At 35.3% G+C, this 11661-nt stretch overlaps 1 protein-coding gene across 1 annotated transcript; it reads left to right on the forward strand.

Annotated features, from left to right (window-relative positions):
• Window positions 1-1376: 1376 nt before the first annotated feature.
• LOC141428111 (protein RER1-like) lies at window positions 1377-11232 on the forward strand. Its single transcript, XM_074087873.1, has 5 exons — window positions 1377-1687; window positions 1847-1951; window positions 8927-9023; window positions 10336-10562; window positions 11044-11232. Exons 1-5 carry the CDS (start codon window positions 1610-1612, stop codon window positions 11125-11127), a joined length of 591 nt encoding a protein of 196 aa, XP_073943974.1. The 5' UTR covers window positions 1377-1609; the 3' UTR covers window positions 11128-11232.
• The last annotated feature ends 429 nt before the right edge of the window (window positions 11233-11661 follow it).

Genomic DNA, 11661 nt, shown 5'->3' on the forward strand with positions numbered 1-11661 from the left:
TAATGTACCTACATAAAGTGGTCGTTTTATAAGAATTCAGATATTTAGGGATAACGACTCATTTATAACTATTTATAAAAAAAAATGTTTATGCCGCATTTACACTCGCGTACGAGGTACCATCAGCCTAATATGTGGTGTGGTATACCACTAAAGTTGAAAATCGTTTGCATGTCATAATAAAACAATAATGCCAATAGACGTGTCTGTCAACTTGAAAGTTGGACTTTAGTAACATATTCATTTGATAGGAACTTGTTTAAAAATTGGTAGACCACTTATTTGGCTGAAGGTACGAGGTGAGAATGTGAACAGACGCGCGCTCCTCGCCTCGCCCCTCGCAGCGCTCGCGTCCGGAGCGGTTTTTGGGCACGAGTCAAAGGAAGGACCTCGCGACGAACGCGACCTTGGTGTTTACATTCGTGCTCTCGCTTCATTCGAGTTTGAACATTGTGCTGCGCAGGTTGTAAGCTCAAAGACAACTGAACTCGCCACGAGAGTAAACGGGAAGCTGCGGGGAGCCGCGGAGACAAGGCGCGAGGCGAGAGTGTAAATCCCGCATTATAAAAAATGATGTGTGTCATTCTTTGTTCGCTTTACATTACGAACCTAGGGCGGTAAAGAAACTGGAACAGGTTGTAGGATTTTTGCTTAAGCCAAGGTTGGTAAATCAGATACCTGATAGCGCGTACACACCGGCCCAACGAGCGCCAGTCAGTGGTGTAACTATAGGGTGGCAGGGCTGGCAAAATGCCACGGGCCCTTCAGAAATATTTTTATAACATTGTACATATTTTATTTTACTTAAAATTAAACTAAGTACAACGTGACGATTTTTACTGATAGGGCCCCATCAAAAGAATTTTCCAAGGGCCCCAGATGGTATATTACGCCCTGACGACCGCCAACGAATGGGTTTCGTTCGTTGGGCCGGTGTGTATTGTACGCGCCAATGTTACCGCCACGCTTCGGATCGCCGGCACACGCCAACGAACAATCGTTGGTGTTCGCTAAGCCGTCCAGACAGGACCAACGAATCCCATTCGTTGGGCCGGTGTGTACGCGCTATAAGGCAATTAAGGCAATCGATATAATTAACAATTCTATACATGTGAATTATTATATACCGACTATAAATGAATTGAAATAAATTGGTCTTATTGGCGCACTGTTTTTAGTGACGGCCTGGTGACGGACGGCATAAAAAAGTGGAGGTTAGTTGCCATAGAGCACAAAGAAGGCCACGTAACCATTAGTAAATAACATTTCCCATTGGCGTTTGTTTCTTTTTCGACAATATCAAGCGATATCATTGGTTAAATTTCAGTTTTAGAAATTCAGCTTTCTTATCTGTCGCATTTATGTCATGTCATATATGTCATCATCATCACTATGTTCTTATCTGTGTGCCGACGAGTTTCCTGCTGACCGATAGATTTATTCGGCTAGGTACAGCAAATTAAATAGATTAATGTTATTAAATGTACTTTACTGTTTAGTTTAGATGTTAATTAATCAAAGTTTTAGTAAAACTCGAATGTATCAGTGATGTATTTCAACTAGCCTAATAAAAACAGTAGTCTTATTCGAAAAAAGTGAGATTGTCGTTATGATGGATGGAAATGATTTAACGTCTGAAACATCGCGAAAAGGAGTAATTTCTCAAGCATGGACTCGTTTGTCTCAGGTAACTTGAATTTATGGGACGCTACATTCCTTTCCTTGGTACCATGTTGCTACATTTATTGATGACATTTGACTAACCTACTTGTAGTGAAACACTAATTAAGTCAAATAGTTTGAAATGTACGTGAACTAACAATAAAATTGTTTTATCTTTATTTAGATATATCAAGGTACATTAGATAGATGGACACCATATGCAAGAGGAAGATGGATTGGAACTATTATTCTACTAGCAGTATTTATGCTACGAATATTTGCCAAGCAAGTAAGCAACAATTTATTCTAGCATCTAAAGAAATTTAAGGAAGCCTTACAGCTACATCCTACAACTGCTATAAGTGTCAAGTCTCATGGTGTACAGGAGATATTCATCTGTGATGATTTTTACAACGTAAATGTGCATTATAGTTAATTATTTAGTTGTATGTAATAAAAATATCTGTTTGCTCTGTGATATAACACAAAAACAGTTGAATTATGTAAAGAGCCCACTACATGTGATTTTAGGCTAATATCATATGTTGTTTAGTTATGGTAACTACAGCAGGCTGACCAGTCAAGGTTAAGATATGAGGAATATAATGTAATACATAATATTATCTTTTATCTTGAGTATAGTACATGTAGTTGGTATCCAGAAACCTGTTCTTACTTAACAGTCAATGGCCAAAGGGCGGATGACAGATGCAATATGGTCACAAAAGCATAAGATGGATAAAACCAATTAAATTTAGAGGAATATTTATGTATAAAAATAAATGCAATTTTTGTTATGTATACATAATTTTTTTTTTTTTTCTAATTCTTGATCTTGCAATCAGTCCCTAGACTATAAGCAGATGGGTTGAAGTGAGATTGGCTTGTTGAGGAAGATCCCCATCGGGAGCCTCTTCTCTTTCAACATCAACGCTTCAGCTGTCAGTGCTGGTTACTAGATCCATTATAGCAGATCTTTTAAGACACTTTTTATGAGCTGGCTTGGCTAACCTGGTAGCAAGACGATTTGTATGCCTTTCTAGTCTTTGTTTGTAGCAGTTAGCAACTGAGGTTATTTCCTCCTTCACTGTGTTCATTTTCAGTTGTTTGTGAACCTCTGAAATTTTGATAAACCATGGTGCATTTGAGATGCTTTTTTAGGATGGCGTTTTGCATTCTCTGTAGGATGTTTATGTTAGAGGTGGCAGCAGAGCCCCAGAGTTGTACACCGTAGGTCCATATCGGCTTTAAGATGGTCTTATACACTAGTAATTTATTATCTGTGCTGTCTGTGCTGAGTACAGAGTTTTGGTTTAAAGAAATTTATTACTCAAAAGAAATTTTACATTTCACTTAATGAGAAATCATGCATGTTAGTAGTGAATGTTATTGATTTATTGCAATATATTATACATTGCATGTTTCTCATTTTTAGGTTCACTTGGTCTCTTTTGGATTGTATGTGGCGTCTCCAGTTTAGTTTCCGATCGAGATACATGCCTTAATATTTTACAGTATCTTTGTGGGGCAGTTCGTTCCCTTGTTGCAATGTGAAAGTGACCTGTACTGATTTAGTTGTACTTAAATTCACTCTCCACTTCTTCAACCAACTCTGTATCTTGTTTAGATTGTCCTGTATCATTTTAGAGGCGGTGTATGGGTTATTATGACTTGCTACAACTGCTGTATCATCTGCATATGTCGCTGTGGTGATTCCTGGCCTCGCTGGCAAGTCCACTGTAAAAATTGTGTACAGCATGGGCCCGAGCATGGATTCCTGTGGTACGCCTGCTAAGATGTTGTACAACTTGGATGTCCTTCTTTTACTTGAAATATATTAGATATGATTTCAAAAGCTCAAACAATGTGTGAGGAAGCCTTAATTTTGTATAAAAGTCCACACCACCCCCACACCCCACGTCTATGCCACACCTTATCAAAAGCCTGTTTGATGTCAAGAAATGCAGAACTCTTTACCTTCTAACGATTTTCTGATACTTTTGTACACTTGGTGTACTTACTCCATTGCACCATGTTCTGTTTGAAATCCAAACTGGTGATCAGGTATTATGGATTTCTCAGCAAGTATTGAGAGCATTCTCTGAAGTAAAAGTTTCTCAAAAAGCTTTGATACTACTGGAAGCAGACTAATAAGTCTTTATACATAAATCAGTACATAATACCTCTATCCTCCATAGTACATAATGGGAACTATATTTTCTGTCACTTCAATTTAGATTTGTCACTAAACTGCGATACTGTAATTATTATATCTATCCCTAAGAAATATATTAGTCATCAAATTAACCAAATCTGTCTCTAAGTATGAGTTGTCAGATTAATGTAAACCTGTATCCTAAATTATAGTTCGATCATAAAAATTCAATCACCAAAATAATAGATCTGTCACCTAATAAATAGATCAGTTCCTTAATTTGATGCTCTACCTATTCTACTAAGGCAGGTCTGGTTAGGTACGATGACCAGGGAAGCGAGGAGAAGTGTTAAGTAGAACCGCGACCCTCAGTGCGCGAGCGGGCCGCGGCAGCGGCCGGCGAAGTGCAAGAACCGAACATTTTTTGCTAATGCTTGTATGATGAATATGTTTGTAGTAGGTACTTGAGTCTTGAATGTTTGTATGTATTTTAGTATATGTATATGTCTACCCGTTGTTTAGAACCCATAGAACAAACTTTGCTTAGTTTTGGGCTGGGTCAATTGGTGTGATTTCGGAGAAGATATTATTATTATTTCATTTATGGTATATCATTATCATCAAATTTCAGTTCAATTATTTGTTGATCAATATTATTTTCCAGTGATTATAATTAGTTTTTAGGAAGCCATTTCTATATTTTTTGGTGATTAAGTTTTAGTTACACATCTATTATTTTGGAATCCAATATAATTATTTGATGATCAATATTATTTCTGAGTAATTTTTAAATAATATTTAGGTAACCGTTTTAATATTATTTGGTGATTCAATTTAGGTGAAAGATCTACTATTTTAGGAACAAATATTATTTATTAGGTTGCCGAAAACGCATTTATTAGTTAGGTGCTCAATAAAATCATACCCGTACATAATGAGGGCTATCGCGAATGAATTTGCCGCTAGAGGCGCTAGTGTAGCGTGAGGTTTCTGAAATGTCAAATCTCATAGGTTTTGGGTGAGCTACGCGGGTTTATTTATAATTAGAATAATTTTGTGAATATTTTGCATTACCTGAAATTAATTATGGCAATTATGCGTTACGGGGCAATGAATGTCTGTTTTGAGACAGTTTTGTCTTTTGGAAACCTTTTTCCTCCCTTTTTTCCGAACAAAACGGGGACTATGCAACACTGTGGCATGCTCGATATTTTTATGGTACGGTTTTAAGGTGTATTAAATATGATTTTAATCTAAACTTTGTTTTCACGCCCATAATAACCGACTTTGAAAATTGAAAGCCACACTTAAAAACCTCACGCAACAGTGCGCCATCTAGTGAGACAAAAAACGATAGCCCTCATTAGTATATTGAGAAAGTACTTTTAAATTATCACCTGAGAATTCCAAGACTATTAAGTGTTTCTATCTATTATGTCTTAGATTTGTCATTATGGCAAATTAAATTATATCCATATATATCATTCGACACGATTTTGACTTAATTTGCATCTGTCAGCCGCCCATTAGCTATTAAAGTCGACGCCATAATTCGTGAGACTAAATTGACAAGTCAATGACAGTTACAGGGTTACCAGGGTTCGACGAAATTAAATAGTGATGTAGCCGATATCGATATTCAGTATCGATTCGACTAAATGGTGTGCTAAGTGGCATTTTTTTGTACAATTTCGGGAATATTGTTGTTGCAATTGTCACTTTCATGGAGAAAAAAGAGATCTTTACAATAGATGAACTACTAAATACCTACTTGTTTTTGTAAGGTTCTTAAGTATTAGGGTGGGAATTCGGAAGTACTTTGGACAAGGGAAGAAAAACTGGTAGATATTATTTTTTATAAGTAGTATTTATTAGGTTTATAAATTGAGATCGATTCAAGAGCATGCGATCCGATCCGTGAATCGTTTCATAGGCTTAAGATCCATTACATTTAGACGACCAGATGGCCTAGTTGTTAGAGAACCTGACTACGAAGCTTGAGGTCCCGGGTTCGATTCCCGTGTCGGGGCAGATATTTGTATGAAAAATACGAATGTTTGTTCTCGGGTCTTGGGTGTTTAATATGTATTTAAGTATGTATCTATCTATATAATTATATTTATCCGTTGCTTAGTACCCATAACACAAGCTTTGCTAAGCTTACTTTGGGACTAGGTCAATTGGTGTGAATTGTCCCGTGATATTTTTTATTTATTTTATATTACGATTCAAAGTGAAAAATCGACAAATGCCCCGCACCGCCCCTAGCCCTAAAAAAAAAAAGTGAAAAGCGAAAAGCGAAGTGTATAAAATTCGAACTTCTTATCTTGCCGTCCTGCTGACGTTAATATTATTTAATACGACAGTGAGAGTGGCGGTACGATACGAACTTCGATTTTAGAATTTCGTAATAGTCCCCCTGCCCCTGCCAATCGCGACACATTACCGGTGACAAAATGGCGTCTCTTCTGAAGATAATGATGAAACTATTACTTCGGTTAGCGCACTGCGCACTTGGGGACGGCAATGATATCATGCGCATATAAAATAATTAAAACGGATTTAAGGTGAGGCCAATCAAAACAATAAATAAAATAATTGTCGTTGGTTCGTATTTGCACTTCTCACAATGATATCTTACATTGCAAAGTAAATTATTAAACTAATTTGATATTGTCACCGCAAATAATGAATAAATATCACTAGAAGCCAATGCCGTAATGTTTTATTATATCGACACGAACAGCACTACCCTGACTGTGGCAACACTTGAGCACAATGAATTGTCAACCGACTGAAGGACTTCGAATCCACGGTCATGAAAAAAATTAAAAAAAAATTAATTGTCAACCGACTGAAGGACTTCGAATCCACGGTCATGAAATAAATTTAAAAAAAAATGAATGTCAATTTAGTCTCACGAATTATGGCGTCGACCATACATTTGATTTGGAGTTACATAAAACAAACAATATTTTTATGCTAAATAGTCTTTACTTTGGTTTTTAATTTTGTGTAATTCTGACAACTGCCATGATCACATGTCAATCAACTGTAAACAATTACTTTGCTCATCCATGACCTTACAATAGCTATATCTTTGCAACAAATGTGTGTTCACGCAGCTCCTCCACCTCCCAAACTGTGAGAACACACAAACCCAACTATCACCACCACCACACAACACTGATGCATTTCAAACTCAACCAGAGTTCATCCTCAGAGCAACGCAACTGTTTACTATGCCACCAAACAAATATTTAAATTTCTTATTGTAAATTGCCAAGTATGCATTTTATTTTTCACAAACATACTTAAAATTTAAAATGACAAGTAACTGTAAATAAGGGATAAGTTTGCCTTTGTACAACTCTTTCTGGTATTAATTGTTATTTGCATCTGTTTTATGTACAGTAAAAAGTTATACAATATAATATGTAATATACTACAAATTTAAATGTTTGTTTTGGTTTTTGGTATGTTAAGTTCCCAATCTGCTAAAGGTATGCATGGGAACTGCAAGCTGAGCCTTCTGAGAAAAGGCCCTTGCCCAACAGTGGGGTGTAGATAGATATGAATCAACATATGTGACTCGTAATGTTAAAATTTACCAAGTTTGAACTGGGAATGGGCCGAATATTCGCTTTATATTCTTCATTCGTCATATACAGTCGAATAAAAAATGAAAAAAAAAATCGGCAGGTTTACCAAAGATTCGGCTAAATCACCGAATGTTCGGCAAAGTGGTACTCAAACTTTTTACTGTATTAAGCCATGTCTGAGTTGGTGTTAAATGTGTTATTTTTATGAGGTACAGTGAGGCTTTATGTTATGTTAAAAGAAACTCATGATACGTTATGCCTATCCAATATATTAAAATTGTAAACACCGATTTCATCAAAATTCTTATATACACACCCGCTGGATCAAATCAATAACACATTTATCTATAATTCGTGTCTTTTAACTAGATGTCTAATCACTTTTCTCACCAAAATTCATTTAATAATCCCAATATTTATTTTTAATTTGCAAAATCTTCGTCAAAATCTGATTTTATTTCTTGATTGAAACATGTGTATAATCATTAGTAAGTAGCATAGACTAGAGTAGAGATGGTAGAAAATTTGACCTTTTTGAAAATCGATTAATGCGCGGATGAATAAGCGATTTTTATTTATTTTCCTTAAAATTAAAAAATAGTTACTGCTTTTAGAATTGAATAAACATTTGGAATTAAATCAAGTATTGTAAATAATAAAATAGACAAAAATACGTTGATCTATTAAATTAATAAGTAATTGAGTTACTGAACAGATTAATTATTTTGCAATAGGTTCTAGGTTTTCACATCGCTAAATGTCTATGGTCGAGTTAATGGCGTCTTTGTTTACGCTTGTCATGAATTGGATTAGAATACAATATAAAAGAGACTTGAAATAATACGGTATTTGACTATTTTGTATATGTTTTATAAATTAAAACTACACAATGCCTGTTAACGAATGGAAAAATTATTTTTAAGCTACCTTTACAAAAAACAAAGTTATAAAGGTTTGAAATTCAAGATTATACAGAGAAAGACATACTGGCATGTGACGTCTCACGCCAGTACCGCCATACTTGCTGCATAGAGAAAAGCGTTTGAAAAAAAAAACAGGTATATAGATTTTTCAAAAAAACACTATAAATCCAATTTTCAAGCGATGTTAATTTTCTCTTCGCTAAACTCTATCTGTATATCTATATTTTCATAATAATATTAAGATATGGCAAAGTCAGGAGTTGTCAAATACCGTATTAATAACCAAAACAAACGCACGTGTTGGAGTTTCACTATTTACTAGATGATGCAAGACCAACATCGGGTACAGCGAGGGTAGCGGGCGGGAGGGTTAGACTTTCATCCGCGCGCTTTGCGACAAGAAGTTCAGACTTGTATTGTTTACGTAAAGGAATCAATTATGCCGAATATTCGTATTCGGTGAAACCCATATTCGGCCCATCTCTAGTTTGAACCCACGATCCTCTGCTTGAGAGGCCATAGGTCAAACCACTCGGGCCACCACGGCTTTTTTACATATTAACTTCTAAAATCATTACTTACAGGGATGGTACATCGTGACTTACGCACTTGGTATCTACCATTTAAATTTATTTATTGCATTCCTCACACCGAAAATTGATCCTGCCATGGATTTTGATGGTAAGCTTGATTCATATTTGTAATTAATTGTATTTTCAGCAGTCCAATTTTGGCAATTAATAGTTTTGCCCATCTTTAGCTCTAAATTGGTCTGCACTGGGTCGATTGCAGGGTAGGCAGTTGATAGCTAGCGCCTGCTGTCTACTCAATGCACGCCATAGAGCTCTATTAGGTATATAAAGTTGCTTCTTGCCGTATCTCTGTCTGTTTGTATGTATGTACATATATACGCTTACATTTTTTAAGCTATGCAATGGGTTTTAAAGCGGTTTTCACCATTTACATTTTATTTACAGTTACATACATTTTTCACAGAAAATAACAATAGTACATAGACATAGAGGGTGTCCTGTAAGTAGTACGACAAACTTAAAGGGGAGATAGGTAGGCAAGTCATATACCAAATATAGAAAATGACATCGGCAAATATCTCATAATTTTCGAGAAATTTAGATTTTTCTGATTTTTTCGAAAAATATACACCTGCAATAAGATTGAGTTATGATATTCGGTATGTATTATTTTTGCATTAACATTTATTGCAAAATAATCTTGAATAGTTTTGTTATCATATCAACTTATCGTATACGTATACTTACAAAAAAAAACGACCAAGAGCGTGTCGAACACCCCCAAGAGAGGATACGGAAAAATCTTTTGTATTTTGTACCAAGTATATTTATATTTTATACCTTAGGCTGCTATTTACTCTTAAACTACTAATAATTATCAAGCAAAATTAGCCGCTATAGTTTTCCTTGTAAATTTGATATATTACTAGCATAATTAATTTTTCCAAAATTTTTAAACGAATAACTTTTAGGGGGGCTCAATTTTAATGAATGTTTGTACTTTTTTATTTTAATATTTCGCAAACAGATCATTGAATCGAAAAATCATCTTCACAACCCCCTAATGATTTTAAAATAAGTATCCAACATTACCTCTCCTATGGGGTTAGACCAGAAAAACAAATCACCCCCACTACGTCTATGGGGTAGGAGGTATCCCAGGAGGTATCCCAAAAAAAAATTTTTTTTTAATTTGTTTTACAATTTTGTCGGCATAGTTGCTACACATATTCTAGAATTACAGCTTTCTATCAATATTGTTGACAGTATTGTTGATGCCAATATGAAAATATTGCGACAGCTGACAATATTGTGAGCAATTGGTGGATGCAGATGGCGATTCATTGTGGCGATCTTAGGGAGTGGTCTTTGTTCAACACTGATTTTCTCTGACGACTATGATAGTTAGTGATATATTTATGCATTTTAAATATGTACTAACATAAGCAATTAAACTCCAGGTGAAGACGATGATAATGGCCCAGCCCTTCCAACCAGATCCACTGAAGAGTTCAGACCATTTATAAGAAGATTACCGGAATTCAAATTCTGGCTTTCTGTTACCAAAAGTACAATAATCGGATTCATATGCACTTTCATTGATGCTTTCAATGTTCCAGTATTCTGGCCTATTTTAGTTATGTATTTTATAACTCTATTTTGTATAACTATGAAGAGGCAAATCAAGGTAAGATCATCTTATTTATAATACATATATTAATACGGTGAAGAAACATCCCGTTCCTAAGAAAAGTCGGGTCAGGAGTACTCTTAACCGACGTGTATGCATGAAAAGATTGATGAATGAAGAGGAAGCGAGAGATATGCCAGGATCGTATCGGAGCAAGTGGAAGGACGTAGTCTCTGCCTACCCCGTTGTGAAAGAGGCGTGATTTTATGTATGTGTGTATGGATATATTAATACTTCGTTGCCATACTAATATTATAAACTTGTGTGACGCATCTTACTTATGAATGGACCCTTGCGACCATCTATGATCTTTTAGAATATATTACGATAAAGCCCAAAATATAGGTACCTACTGCACATTAAGTCAGTGTACTTTTGATCTTTAAGCAACATGATCGGTTTACTTTCAGTTTTCACTGCGTAATGGAACCCAATATTTTTCTTAGTAAGTCATGAATAATGATTTATTTCTTTTCAGCACATGATCAAGTACCGGTATCTACCTTTTACTCACAGCAAGCCAAAGTACAAAACTGTGGATCCCTCAGCGAACGTAAACTGACGACACTTTCAATAAACACCATTGAAGCTAGGAATATAGACAAATTTAAGTAAAAACTGTTGTACCCAATTATTTCATGAAATACAGTTTTTATTATCTTGTTTTTTTTTTATATTTTTAATTATCAAGGATAATTTTAATCTAAGTTCTCATGTTTTATAAATAAATTATTTGTGTTTCATTACTCATCAAATATATCGCAGTTAACTTGTTTTTTTATAATCATTAATCAGTATTTAAAATTCACACGTATCCCGCCAAATAGTTCTGCGCTCTGACATGTCCTAGCTTAGAGAAAGTTAACCTGCTAGTCATTTACAGACAGCATATATTGATTGATTGTCAAAACACTTGCCATCTTACTTTACATTACGTAACTGGGGTGATAAAATAAGCATTGTCTCAAATCGTAATATTTCCTGCATACCTATGCCAATCAAAACCACGCAACCTGAAGCTTTCTTCATTACCTCCTGTGCTTTGTACGCAGTTTTACGCCTTGCCCTGACCTAAAAATTGAACTTCTAGCCTAAA

This window comes from Choristoneura fumiferana, chromosome 5 (assembly GCF_025370935.1).
Source record: "Choristoneura fumiferana chromosome 5, NRCan_CFum_1, whole genome shotgun sequence".
NCBI classification, from domain to species: Eukaryota; Metazoa; Arthropoda; class Insecta; order Lepidoptera; family Tortricidae; genus Choristoneura; species Choristoneura fumiferana.

Excerpts from the sequence above, each read along its gene's own strand:
- LOC141428111 (XM_074087873.1), top strand. The coding sequence starts at position 1,610 with ATGATGGATGGAAATGATTTAACGTCTGAAACATCGCGAAAAGGAGTA. Across the intron at positions 1,688-1,846 it reads CATGGACTCGTTTGTCTCAG|ATATATCAAGGTACATTAGA; the intron begins GTAACTTGAATT and ends ATCTTTATTTAG. Across the intron at positions 10,563-11,043 it reads CTATGAAGAGGCAAATCAAG|CACATGATCAAGTACCGGTA; the intron begins GTAAGATCATCT and ends ATTTCTTTTCAG.